This window comes from Coloeus monedula (assembly GCF_965178545.1).
Source record: "Coloeus monedula genome assembly, chromosome: 1".
Lineage (NCBI taxonomy): Eukaryota > Metazoa > Chordata > Aves > Passeriformes > Corvidae > Coloeus > Coloeus monedula.
This window is the reverse complement of record NC_138781.1, coordinates 155770730-155784389: the sequence shown is the minus strand read 5'-3', so window position 1 is coordinate 155784389 and position 13660 is coordinate 155770730. Positions and strand designations below refer to the sequence as shown.

At 41.2% G+C, this 13660-nt stretch overlaps 1 protein-coding gene across 1 annotated transcript in view; it reads left to right on the top strand.

Annotated features, from left to right (window-relative positions):
• The window catches only part of AGO2 (argonaute RISC catalytic component 2), a 57132-nt gene that overhangs the window by 26709 nt on the left and 16763 nt on the right, over positions 1 to 13660 (top strand). Inside the window, exons 4-13 of the mRNA XM_082289410.1 lie at positions 859 to 1040; positions 2315 to 2451; positions 2590 to 2724; positions 3832 to 3919; positions 4600 to 4747; positions 4936 to 5055; positions 5186 to 5308; positions 6993 to 7126; positions 9444 to 9628; positions 11498 to 11657. Of these exons, the coding sequence (XP_082145536.1) occupies positions 859 to 1040; positions 2315 to 2451; positions 2590 to 2724; positions 3832 to 3919; positions 4600 to 4747; positions 4936 to 5055; positions 5186 to 5308; positions 6993 to 7126; positions 9444 to 9628; positions 11498 to 11657 (1412 nt within the window). The remainder of the gene's footprint in view (positions 1 to 858; positions 1041 to 2314; positions 2452 to 2589; positions 2725 to 3831; positions 3920 to 4599; positions 4748 to 4935; positions 5056 to 5185; positions 5309 to 6992; positions 7127 to 9443; positions 9629 to 11497; positions 11658 to 13660) is intronic.

The window sequence follows — 13660 nt, the reverse complement described above, 5'->3', positions numbered from 1 at the left end:
TGTAGTCACTCGCAGACGTTCTGATCATTTCAGACAAGCCTTGATTTTAGTCGGCTTAAGAACTTTGGTGCTCAGACTTTCTTTGTTTTAAGAAAGAGGAGAAATCAGCATTACAAATAATTCCAAGTAATTGGCTGAAGTAATTTACCACAATGTAGTTTGCCACTGTTTTTTAGACAAAAAATTCAAAGTAGGGTGTACCATGGGAAAGAAGTGCCCCTGTTTCTTGCCTGTACCATCACTGGTACTTGTGTTGTAGTTTATTCTTTCTTGGGTATTTAAAAGTAAGAATTTCGGCTTGGTAGGTTTTGTGGTTTTTTTGTTTTATTTGGGGGGTTGGTGATTGTTTTTTTGGTTTTGTTTTTCTATTGCCTATCTTCTCTTGTTTGAACTGTGTGTTCAGCAGTAGTATGTAGAGCACTCTGGTGCTCTCGAGAGCAAATACCAGAAATTCATGAATCTTGGCAGGTGGTGACAGCCCATGTTTTATTTTAGGCATGCAGGAGCTGACACGAGCGGTGATGCACTGGGACGTGTTAGGGATCTGCAGTCAGGTTATTGGGTCTTCACTGAGACCTCCCCATTGATCCAAGCGCCTCCAAATTCCAGTGTTGCCTCACAGAGGGAGAGAGATGCCAGCTGGGAGGCACTCCAGGCTTCTGAAATACCCCTTTGGGAAGATGTAGCTGTAAAAAGAGGCTTTACCTAATGTGTGCTGTTGCTTCATCATTGCTTTTTGTCTCCTCCCCTGCTTTGTGGCGCTGTTCAGAAGAATCCATCGTCCCTTCCGAGCCCCTTCCATTTTCCCCCCTTTCAATGGAAAGAATCATCTTGGTTTGTTGTTTGGTATTGTTGCAGGTGGAGCTGGAGGTCACACTGCCAGGAGAAGGAAAGGACAGAATATTTAAGGTGGCTATAAAGTGGATGTCCTGTGTGAGTTTGCAGGCTTTACATGATGCTCTCTCTGGCCGGCTGCCGAGTGTCCCATTTGAGACCATCCAGGCGCTGGATGTAGTGATGAGGCACTTGCCATCCATGAGGTGAGGGGAAGACCTTGATGTGGTTTAGGTGTGATGTGAGTGCTTTGGTGGCTCTTTGGGTAGGAGGTGCTCCCATAGACCAGCCACAGTTGTGGCCGTGTGGCAATGGCAGGCTCAGGCAAGAGACAGTCAGTGCTTTCCTGCTCATCTGGTGGAATTCAGAACTTCCAGCCTGGACCCAAGTCCCTTTCCCCAGAGGTTTTCAGACTGGGCCCATGTTTGTGTGCTCTCAGGTCAGGGGGGCTCTGCTATCTCCCTCTTTCCTCTGTAGCCTTGGAGAAGGAGGCTCTCCCCAAGTGGGAAGTGCTTGGAGGCTGGTAGATGTGGAAGGGTGGTTTTAAGACAACTTCTTACCCTGTTCCTGTGTGTCCTTGGGCAGATATTTACTGCCAATTTTGTATAAACGTTACCATGCTAGGGGGACATTAATGTCACCCCCTGTGGCTATTTTGATAGGAAAGAAAAGCTTGAAAATTATTTGGTTTGTTTTTCAAGTGGGACCCACAGCATTTTCAGTCATGCCCAGGAGATAACTGGGCTTAATTCTGCTGCCATGGAACAAATCACTTAAGACCACTGTGCAAATGATATTCAATTAGAAGCTAAAGAACAAAGTTTAGTAGGGCTGAACTTTCCCATATCAAAGCTCTAAACAGGTAATATGAGTTAAGTATATGTAAATGACTTTAAATAGCCTTATAGTATGTTGATTTTACCCTCAAGTTAAGGATAAAAAAAGTGAAATTACTTTAATCAGGTTTTACAGCACAGAAAACAGCCCAAACTGTCAGATACCTTTGTTCAGAGGAACACATTGGCTCTTGATATGATTTGTTTGCTATTAAATGTGAAGTACTTAATTATCAAGATGAAAGATGGATCAGAAATACTTGTTATATCACTTATTTACCCTCACATAATGTCTATAATGCGGAGTATGGGGAGAAATGATTACATTGGTATTTTAATAGCAGAGACTTTTAATTCTTTTCTTACAGAAGCCCAGCTGAAGTTATTAATGCTTTTCTGTTGGAATTAGTAGATATGTTAAGGGGTGTACTGAAAATAAATTTAAACTTGAGTAGTAGCCTATTTCTTACTGTAACAAGCTGGATTTTGAGAGGTGCAACCTGAGTCCTGCCAAGAATCTCAGATTATTGGTAATTTTAAACACTGACATTTCTGTGCTTTTTGAAAAGGAATTTCCATTAGTTACGGCTTTATTGCAATTTTTGCTTTAGTTTCCTGATGTGGGTTTATTTGCTTTCTTGCAGGTATACTCCTGTGGGGAGATCTTTCTTTACAGCATCAGAAGGGTGCTCAAATCCTTTGGGTGGTGGCAGAGAAGTTTGGTTTGGCTTCCATCAGTCAGTCAGACCTTCATTATGGAAAATGATGTTAAATATTGATGGTAGGTAGTACAAAATGTTTTCTTGTTTCTTCTTGCTCCTTAATGGAAAGGCAAAAATTTAGCTCCATTTGTTTTGTTGGATTTCTTGAGAATTTCCTCTGTATTGTTGTAACACATCATTAATGTTTTTGTCTGCAGTGTCTGCAACTGCATTTTACAAAGCACAGCCAGTTATTGAGTTTGTCTGTGAAGTTCTGGACTTCAAAAGTATTGAAGAACAACAAAAACCTCTGACAGATTCCCAAAGGGTAAAGTTTACCAAAGAAATAAAAGGTAATAAATTATATAAAGCTGTTTTATTCTGTCTGATGTGTTACCACTGCATTTTAAATATTTTCCACAGCAGTTGCCTTATTGGGAGACAAAAATTTCATATTTTTCGCTTTTGAAACCTATAAGTAGTGCCAATTGCAGTTTCATGGCAAAGATATTTCAGTTCCTAATCTGATGATTCTAAATGTTTACAAATGCTGGGATTTCATGCTTTTTTAATTACCCAATCTTAATTTTTTCTAGTTATTGATGTCAGGGTTTTCATATTTCAGATTTTACTTATAATTTAGCAATGTGTTTTTGCCTACTTAGGCATCTGTCCTGCATATACTCTTCTGGAAGTAAATTAGAGTTATTCTAGTGTGTAGTGTCTGAATCAAAGAGGAGGAAGAAATCTTACTGGTTTTGTTCACTGAAGGTTTCTTCTGCAAAATGAAGATCCTTCCTTCCCAGTATTCCTGGTAGAAAGCAAGCAACTTTAAAAACTCCACAAATCCATCCTGCACCTTCCTTTTGTGTTTCCAAAAAATGTCAACAAAATTATCTTTGCTCAACCAGAAGTTAGCAAGGAAAGTATAAATAAATCTTGAGTTTGCATTGGTTGTAAATGTTTTGAAAAAATAATCAGGCACCAAATTGCTTCACTGTGGCCTCATTCCCATGAGCTCCTAGAGAGGCTGTTTGGGGATTCTGCTCCACCCACACCCCCAGTTCATTAGCTCAGGCTCAGTTGCAGGAGTTGGAGGTCTTACAGACACCGTATGTTTAGACAGAAAGTATAAACAAGGGGTTTTGTTTCAAGGTTCTTTCGCCGTCCTGGGCTTCCTTAGAGGTACAGAACTGGAATTTGCAGAATGTGCTCAGCGTCATCATTGAGCTCTGGGGGCTTTGGGATTTCTTCTTGGCTCTGAAATTCTGGGTTGAACTTTGGCTGAAGCTCAGGAGTTTGAATTTTAAGACTGTAGATTGCTTTTTGAGTTCTGTCCGGGCTGCTGTTAGGGGCTAAATAGAATGGCTTTATTACACTGTTTTACAGGTCTTTTGTAGCAGTTTAGGGCTGACACCTTGATTTTGGAAAAATGGTGATTTGTGCTTTCTAATTTTTAGGTCTGAAGGTGGAGATAACACACTGTGGACAAATGAAAAGGAAGTACAGAGTGTGCAATGTCACCAGACGACCAGCAAGTCACCAAACGTAAAGTATTTTCCTACCTTTTAAGCATATGCTTCATCTCAGGCTGGAAAAATACCTTGCCTGCCTTACTGAGGTGGGAAAAGTTGCCTTGAAAAGTGATGCTTTCTTTGGTTAATACCCTTAAATATACCTCAAAGGATTTTCCCAATTTTGCTGTTCTTTTTGTTCTATTTTTATACTGTAATGAGTATCAGGGCATTTGAACCAATTGCTTTGGTTTAGATCTGGGAGGTTTTTTTTGGTTGGCTGGGGATTTTTTTCTGTCATTTATGGATTTCTTCAAAATTGGAAGAACAGGGTGTCCTATATGTAGCCTAAAGTTTCCCACAGCAGGAGTAGAAAAGTGGTGCCAGCTGGGATTGGTTTCCTAATGTTGCTTATTGGCAATCTATTTTTCCTCTGGAAAAAGTGTTTCTTTTTAATCACCAGCCCGAGATTTGCAGGTAGCTTGAATATGGAGGCATTGACTCCCATTTTTAAGGAAGTAATATAACAAACAAAACTGATATCAGCTTTATACAAGAAGATAACGGCTCAGTATCTGAATCTGGTGTTTAATTGCTTGGGCTTTGTTTCATCCTCTTCCAGTAGGCTTAACTTGTGCCCAGAAGTGTACTAAGGAACTGTGGGAAAGTATTTTGCATGGAGTAATAGCTGTTTTCATATTTGCTTTCCAACAGATTCCCACTTCAGCAGGAGAATGGACAAACAGTTGAATGCACTGTAGCTCAGTATTTTAAGGACAGGCATAAATTAGTTTTACGCTACCCTCACCTTCCGTGTTTACAAGTTGGACAGGAGCAGAAGCACACATACCTTCCTCTGGAGGCAAGTAAACTCATAGAGAATTCTGGGGGCTGGGGGAAGGGGGTCAGAGGGAAAAAGGGTTCAAATGTTGGCCAACTGTTTTTTTTGAGCAGCCAAATGTTGAGAAATTCTGTAGTGCATCAGTGAAAGAAAAGCCAAAAAACCAGTTGGACTGTGTTTATAATTTCGTTTCTGTGGGGATATTTCAGGTGTGCAACATAGTGGCAGGACAAAGATGCATAAAGAAACTCACTGACAATCAAACTTCCACTATGATTCGAGCCACTGCCAGATCAGCACCGGACCGGCAGGAAGAGATCAGCAAATTGGTGAGTGTTGTGTCAAATGGGAGTCAGATGTAGGAATGGGCTTAATTTTGCTCGCCCTTAGCAGGGCCTGATGTGTTTGTGCACTGCACACAGGTTATGAGCTTGGCTCTGTATATTTTTACAATTTCAGATGCGGAGTGCGAGTTTCAACACTGATCCTTACGTCCGAGAATTTGGGATAATGGTCAAGGATGAAATGACAGACGTGACTGGCAGAGTCCTACAGCCTCCCTCAATCCTCTATGGAGGCAGGGTATGTCCAGTGGGTTCTGTACAGTCTGTGATGGCTTCCAGCATCAGCTGGACCTGGTAGTGGCCTCTGTAATGTGTTTATTTTAAATTAATTGTGTTGTGTGCCATGAGAGAGCTGTCATAGGTGTAATGTTTGGAATTTACATTTAGGTTCTCAAAGTCCTTAAATGTATTGGCCATTTTGCATCTCCCTCAATTGCTGTTTTATTTCTGAAAGTAAAACTGGGTTAAAAATGCCTTTTTTTGCCTCAAACACTCTTACACTGTGTGTTGCAAGAAGCAGCCTGCAAATAGTGGTTCAAGTCAATGTGTATGGAGAAGAACAATTTCAATTATCACTATATATATTTGAAAATATACCGAAATATTCCTGAATTTCTGGTTGGTTTTGAATATTCTGGGTGGAGCAACTGTGTTTAGGGCAGCTGTCTTAAGGTATCATCTCTGTCTGCATATCTTTCTCCAGAGTCATCCCTTCCTGTTGGAGTATTTACCCACAGGTTTTTATTTTACAATGGCTTTTCAGATCGCCTTTCTGACATAGTCTTTCTCCTGTGATGTCTTTTAAAATAAGCTTGAGAAACAGGATTTTCCATCAGTTATATTCTGGGACTTTTATGCAAGATGAAAGCTTTGATAACTGGGATAACTTCATTTGTGGAGGCTTTTGATGAACCTCATGCACTGCCAGCTGAATATAATTCTGTCCCTGTGCACAACAGACTCTGGTGCCTCTGTAACCAATCATGGGAGAGGATCTTGAGTCTTTTGCCTAAAATTCTTTGGACAACTCAGGCAAATTAGCTCAAACCTCCCTTCACTGGCAGGTTGAGGTACCCCAGGCCTGACCCTGGTTAGGGGAGTGCTTTCATGAACTATTCTGGCACCAGCAAGTTGGGGGAACTTAATGGCAGATGAATGTTGGAAAGTCCAAGTGGGGAGGTACTGCCTTCAGCAGACACAGCTCTTTGCAAGATCCATTATCAAATTCATGTGTGTGTCCAGAAAAATTCCCAGAAGTTTTAGCTGTTGCTGCTAGGTGAGAAGAAAGACATCATGGTAACTTGTCTAAAACATCTATCAATATTTATTAATGTAATTAATATCACCAAAATTACTTCAGCTGCTTTATAACATCTCTTGTTCTCCAGATAATCCATCCCAGTAATATCTGCTTGGTGGGAGAAATAAAAGTGTTGGGCAGGGCCAAGTTGAATAACTGATCACCTTTCTCAGCTTGTTCACATTTTTTCTGGAGTTGTGTGAATGACATTGAACCAATATTTGCTTCTACTTAGTGATGTGTAAAATATTCACAGTACTTAAATGAACTTTTCCCCTTTGGAAAGTTCACTGAGCAGTTGTAAAGTCACGGTAGAAATTTAGGTTCTTGTTAATGTTCCATACCAAGCATGAATCTTACTTTCCATATATAAATACAACCAAAGGCAATGATCAGCAATAAAAATGAACAATGTGAGCTTTATTTTTCACCTGGCTAAGAAGCTGTCTTGCTACAGTGATAAAATGATTGTTACAAGATAGGATGGATGTTTGTTCAGGGGAGAGAATGACCTGAGAGTATAAATCACCTGCTGGTTGGGGGGAAACAGAAGCAAAGCTAATTTTTGTTTAGCATCAACCAAGTTTTGCATTAATGTTTAATTTTTACCTTCCACTTCCAGAATAAAGCAATTGCTACACCAGTTCAAGGTGTCTGGGACATGAGGAATAAACAGTTTCACACTGGAATTGAAATAAAGGTTTGGGCAATTGCCTGCTTTGCTCCCCAGCGCCAGTGCACTGAAGTTCATCTTAAGTAAGTGTGTTGTGTAAGATGGTGATTTTATCATTTATTATGGATGTAAATGTCATGATTTCACTTATTTATGAAGAAAATATTTTTGGCCAAATTGTTTAACATATGGCAATACATCTTTAACAGTGCTTTCAAAGTTCTGTCTCTGTGTTTTGCATGATGCCAGTATGATTTCAGTGCCAGCATCAGGAAATCCTCCAAATAAGACTTAACAAAAGCTGTTTGTGCTCTATGGCAGGTTTCTGAGCAGTGAGGCCATAGGATAGAGTTTAAGATAACTGAAATGATGTAATGATGGGTGTTTATCACTAAGTGTTTCTCAAGAGTCAGAGCTAACGTGTATTCTGTTAGGTTCCTTTCCTGGTTTTATGGAGTGGATTTATTCATGCAGAATTTCTTTAGAAGGAAAATTTTTCTCTAAAACTTCTTCCCCTTCAGAGTTCCTGGAATGTGCAAGTTGAATGGCTGTATTTGCCAGATCAGTAGGACTGGTTGTTCTGTTGACTTGAAGAGTTTGAGTGAAACTTTCAGATTTGGTTTCTTTGCCTTTGGATGAGATGTGATTGTTCAAAGCCTATTGTTAAAAGTGACATCTGCCATTGGCTCAGGGAAGGTGTGCAGGCCCAGATCAGTGTCTGATTCCTTCTCTCACACGCAGCTGCTTTCCCTTCGTGCATGGACAAGTGCAGCCTGTGGAGCTGCCCTGGCAGTGACTCACCTGCTCTCTGGGAGGTGAATGCAAGGCAGGGATTGCTCATGCCAGTGGCATTGCCACAGCAGTGTTCCTTCAGATGATTTGCCAAACAACTTGGGAATTTTTCCCTAACAAGTGATGAGCAAACAGTGAGAATCTTACTTTTTACTGCCCGTTGTGTGAGGAGGGGAGGGACTTGTTCTCTCCAGGCACATGTCAAGAACTGGGCTGCCATAGAATTTTCCCTTCCATACTGCTGCTTCTTGTGGTGGAAATGCTCTGTAATTCAAGTTACTCAGTTTTGAGAAATAGGCAGAAGTCTTCAACATAATGAGCCAAAATAAAATTATTTGAATGGCTTAGAATGAGTCTGTGCTTACCATGAAAGGACATTGCTTCGTGCTGGGAAAATGGCTGCATCCCGTACCACCTTGTGGCCTCTTGTTATGTCTTGTTGAGCAAGTTGGAACTCAAATGCTGTTGATTTACCAGAGTAAACATCTTCAAATGCCCTAAAAGTCTTCAAAATCGCCCTGCTTTACCTGTTGGGAACAGGGAGAGAAACTTTCCTCATAGGCATTGTAGTTCCAGATGGACTTTTAAAGGCTCAAACCTTGAGCTATTTTAGACTTGAATGTTGAAATCACAGAAGGGTTTGGGTTGGAAGGGACCTTCAAGATCATCTTGTTCCAACCCTCTGCCACGGGCAAGGATACCTTCCCCTATCCCAGGTTGCTCCAAGCCTCTTTCAGCCTGGCATTGAACACTTCCAGGGATGGGGAGATGTACTGCCATACTCTGCTATAGTGGGTGCTTGTTTTTCCGGAGGAAATACCCATTTTCTGCAAGGAGCCTCAGGCTGCAGGGCTGAAGCTCACAGCCTGTTATGATTCATGCAAGTTAACAATGGGTTTGGAAGAAACTAAATCTTCACACCCTCTCAGTCAGTGGCATCCTGTGGTGAAGATGAGTAACTTTTAAACACCTGTGGAGGGGCCACCCAACTTAATAAAAATGGGCTTTTATCAGTGAGCTAAAGAGGCTCACAGATGGAAGACTCTGAAGGAGTTAGGTTGTCTTCATATCTGACCAATTCCATCAAAGGGTGACTTTTTTTGTACCAGCCTAGGAGAAGGTTTGCCTTTAGCTCTGGGATACACATTTTCTCTGGTGTCTGTGAAATTGTGCATTATTATGGATGCTGAAGCAATTCACTGAAACAATTGCTGGTAACTTGGTTGCTTTCCTCATCAAGAAAAAAGGGAGGAACTCCAGCCCTTTTTTTAGTGGTAACACATGGAAGAGCAGGCTATCCTACATCGTAATTGTTGCAGTCTTTTTGCAAAAAGTAGTTTATTCTATATTTCCCATAGAAATCGGGTAGAATTTTCTTTGGAAATGAGTTTTTTTATTAATGGTGTTATTTATACAGCATATTTCCTGTCTTTCCTTCAGTGACTACACAGGCACTGTCAATTAAAGATGCACTTGGGGTTAAATTCCCAGGTTTTTGGACAGCACAACTCTGCAAGTTTAACAGGATTGTTCCATTAAAAATAAGATCAAATATCAAGATGGGTTTTTACTACCTGCTAATGTAATGTATTTGTTTGCATTCCTCAGGTCCTTCACAGAACAGCTGCGGAAGATTTCCAGGGATGCTGGAATGCCAATCCAGGGGCAGCCCTGCTTCTGTAAATACGCCCAGGGAGCTGACAGTGTGGAGCCCATGTTCAGACACCTCAAGAACACTTACACTGGGCTGCAGCTTGTCGTGGTCATTTTGCCAGGAAAAACACCAGTCTATGGTCAGTGAGTGGAAATGGTGCATTTCAGTCACAGTTCGTGTGGTTTTTGTGAAGTACCCAGAGGAGAGAGGTTTAATGCTGGTTTAACTCTACAAATTCCAGTTAGGGAATAGGCTGTAAATTAATTTTGTTGTTTTTCTTGTGCTGCATGGTGTTTTATATTAAGCCCTAATTATTTTCATTATTTTTTCTGTGCTTTTAATTTGCTTTTCCCTATTCTTCCTGCTGGTTGCATTTGAGGTGGAGGTTGTGAGAAAGCCAACCCAGGGCTTTGGTGAGATTGACATTGATAGGTGGTGAATTAAAATATACTTAATAAAACTTGTGTGCTGAAAATTCCAAGTGACTGAAGAAGTAATGACTTCAAGAACTCTGTAGCTTTTAGAACATCTTTGCTTACTCACACAATCTCCCTTTGGCAAAAAGTGTCGAGTGAAGGAGATTTCTGTCTATTTTTCCTTTTATTTCAGTTTTTAAACTCGGATTGCGAGGATACAGATGCATGGAAAGTGAAAACTCAGCAAACTAAACTGTTTTTTGGAAAGAGTGACAATTTAGTGCATTTTACATAGCATACACACATGGGTTTTAATATGTTTTGTATAAACCATGCATTTTTGTTTTAACCAGCTCTTCCTATAGGCAGGACCACTTGTTTTCCTGTCCTCCCTCCCTCTTTTTTTCACTTAACCTTGCCCAGCTGGAGCAGCATCCACTGTTTTTCTCTCATAGCTACATGGTCTCTTCTCCGGTGGATCAGATCTACCAAGCAGCTGCAGAGTTGTTTTATCCCATCCCTCACCAATTTAATATAGCACAAAATAATTTTCTTACTTTATTATTATCTCTTACAAGATGAAAAGAGATTAAGCAAGGAATCTTAAGGAAATAGTACCTTTTTCTTCCCCCTTGAATTCAGCCTTGCAAAGGAGGTGGCTCGTCTCTAATTTGTACAATAGAAATTTGGTGCAAAATGACATTTTTACTATTCCTGCTTGGCATTAAAAGGGAATTCTTTTCCTCTACTTAACCACTGAGAGGATGTGGTACCGCTCTCATCTTCTTTCCTTGTCATTATATTTAATTACAGTTATTTCTGCCCCCTCTAATCATCTCTCCTTATTTTCTCCCTATGCTCTTCCATACCCTGCACTTCCTATACCCACAGTCTTGTCTTTTCTCTTCTTCCCACCCTGCTCTTTTCCCCCTCCTGTTGCCAAAGAGAGGGGTTCATCTTCTCTGAGCCAGTCTTGGAGCCTAGATTTCTTCCCAGAGTGTGAGAGTATGGGGCTCTCTGAAAGCCTTCAAGTCTCATTTTTATTGTTAACAATAGGATTTGATTTAACCTTTGGAATTGTACAGTATTGAATGAGTTTCTTGGGAGTTCTTATGGACCATTGTCTGCTAAACTGGCCACTTTTCTATGCAGGTGATAAACTTGCAGTGATGAACTGATGATAAAACTGCTTGGCTGAATATTACTCAGCACTTTACTGTTAGGTTTTTGTTGCTAGTCCTGTGTTTAATAATGCAACAAGTGCTCATCATCCTAATATCCACAGTACCCATATCATTAGCCAAAGCTGATGATATAATGCTACATTCTAAACTAAGAATTAATTCAAAAATTCTTAGTTAATATAAGTGAACAGTGCCTTTAGTTACTGCATTTAGGACCCAGTTAGGTGGAGCAGAGCAGACCTGGGGGGAGGTTCTGGATTTGGGGAGTAGGATTCATTGTGTTCCTTTAAGCTTAAGCACCACTTTGCTAAAACTCCAGGTGTAGTGAATTGGCATCAAGTTTAAGTCTCCTCCATTGTTTGATTTGCAGTTTGCAAATACTTTTTTCGGTTTTTCTCCATTCTGTAGCGGAGGTGAAGCGCGTTGGCGACACGGTGCTGGGGATGGCCACTCAGTGTGTGCAGATGAAAAACGTCCAAAGAACAACACCACAAACTCTGTCCAACCTTTGCTTAAAAATAAATGTCAAATTAGGAGGTGTAAATAACATTCTACTGCCACAGGGAAGGTAAGCCATCTTTCAAAGGGGAAGAGGTTATTGTATTGCAGAGAGGGTGTGTGTCATGCTGAGATAACTGGGAGCTTTCATCTGCAGCCATAGCACTGTGGCTTAAGTGACTCTTCAGACAAACTGTTTTGGCTTCTAATAAATAGTCCTGCAAAAGTTAAGTTATGAAGACAGGAGAGGAATACTTGTTTCTGTTGAAATTTATAATAAAGGTATTGTTTTTACGATCTGACCACTGAAGTACACAGCTGTCACTAGAATGAAAAATCTCTAATATTCTATTTGCTCTGAGTTTTCAGAAACAGAGACCATCTAGAACAGTAGTGCCTTTTCTTTTGGTCCACATTCTTCTCTTTGAGACTCTTAACCACAGAGGAGATGTGAGCCTGCATCAGGCCCTGGACTGTGCTCTCAAAATTCCTGAGTTTGCTGGCTGTGGAGCCCACTGTCTCTCGGGTGTCCTCAACATTCAGTGTTGCCATGAAGGTGGAGTATTGGGATGGCCCTAGATGTGCCAGGTGCCCCAGTATTTCCCCTGTGACCTGACCTTGTCAGGGTCATTATCGTGCTGTCTGTCCCTTCCAAAAAGTACCTCTAGTGCTGCCACTTCTCTCAGCTGTTGGATCCCTTCCTCAGTGGTCTTCCAGGGCATTCTGTGATGGTGCTCCTACAGTCTGTCTCTCTGAACAATCCTCTCTCTTACATTCATTAAAAGTACCTCCCAGAGAGGAAGGGGTCCTGGCTGCCTCCCGAAACCTGATCAGTACTTGAGTCCTGGGTCAAGGATGCTTTAGGTGGAACCTTTAGGTGGACAGTTGTAATCTCTGTTGGTTCCATGGCTGCACCATCGGACTTTCCCTCTTTGAGGCAGGAAGAGGGCTTCCCACCAGCTGAGGAAGAGTATTCCCTCAGCACCCAGCCTGTCTCCTCCTATACCCCCATCCAGTCTGGGTGGTTCATTTCTAAGGTGGACTGTGGGGCAGGATCAGGCTGTGGGGCAGTGTCCCTGGCCCCTGTGGCCTGCTCCTGGGCAGCATCCCTAGTCTCTGGGGTAGGTGTCAGGGTGGTTACCCAAAACAATCCCCCCTTATCTCTAAATGCTAAATAGATTAGGCCTATCAGCAGCACCAGCCATTGTATGGTATCATGAGCATCTAGAGAAAATTTGAGTGCTTCAAAAGCTGGTGGAGTGCGTCCAAACAAATGGGTGAAGGATTGGGGAAACCCCCCTCCCCATATTGCTTCCTCACAATGGGTACCATTATTAATGAAACCCCAAAGACAATCTCGTCTGCGATACTCATTTAGCTATGTGCCCACGTTCCAGAGGAAGTTTAAAATCCATGAATTCCTCACCTTATTGACCCATAGTGCAAAGTGTAGCCTTAGTCAGAGGACCCATGCTTAGATAAGGAGCTGCAAATGGGAAAAATGTAGCCACAACCATGTGCCACCTGAAGCAGGGTAAGCTGGACCACAAGGTGCTGCCTAACGAGGTTTCTATATTCAGCAAACAAAAATTAGGTTACCTAGGAACTGTTGCTCCTTTTTCACCCTTTCCTCTCAGTGCCCTCAAGCCCCACATTGGGCACCAAAAACTGCTGGTTTAAGAGACAAGTGTCTGCCAAGGAAAGTGGGAACCTTCCTGGAATGGAAAAGATGACCCCCTCACTCCAAATTATTGTAACTTTGAAATTACGGGGGCTTTCAGGCAAAGATATGGGTAAAGTAATAACAGTTCTTTACTTGGATATATATATATATACACACAATATATATGTAATATATATATATATATATGGACAAACAACCAACAGTAACAGCAGTAACAAAAAAGCCCCAAACAACAGCAAGAAACTAACAGAATTCCAAGACACCCAGCTATGTTTTTTGTCTCTTAAGTACAGTCTATTCATCATCTTTTAGGCAAAAAATGGGAAGAAAATTCCCTGAGAGAAAAAAAAAAAGAAACAAGAAAAAAAAAGCCTAATCCCCAACATTCT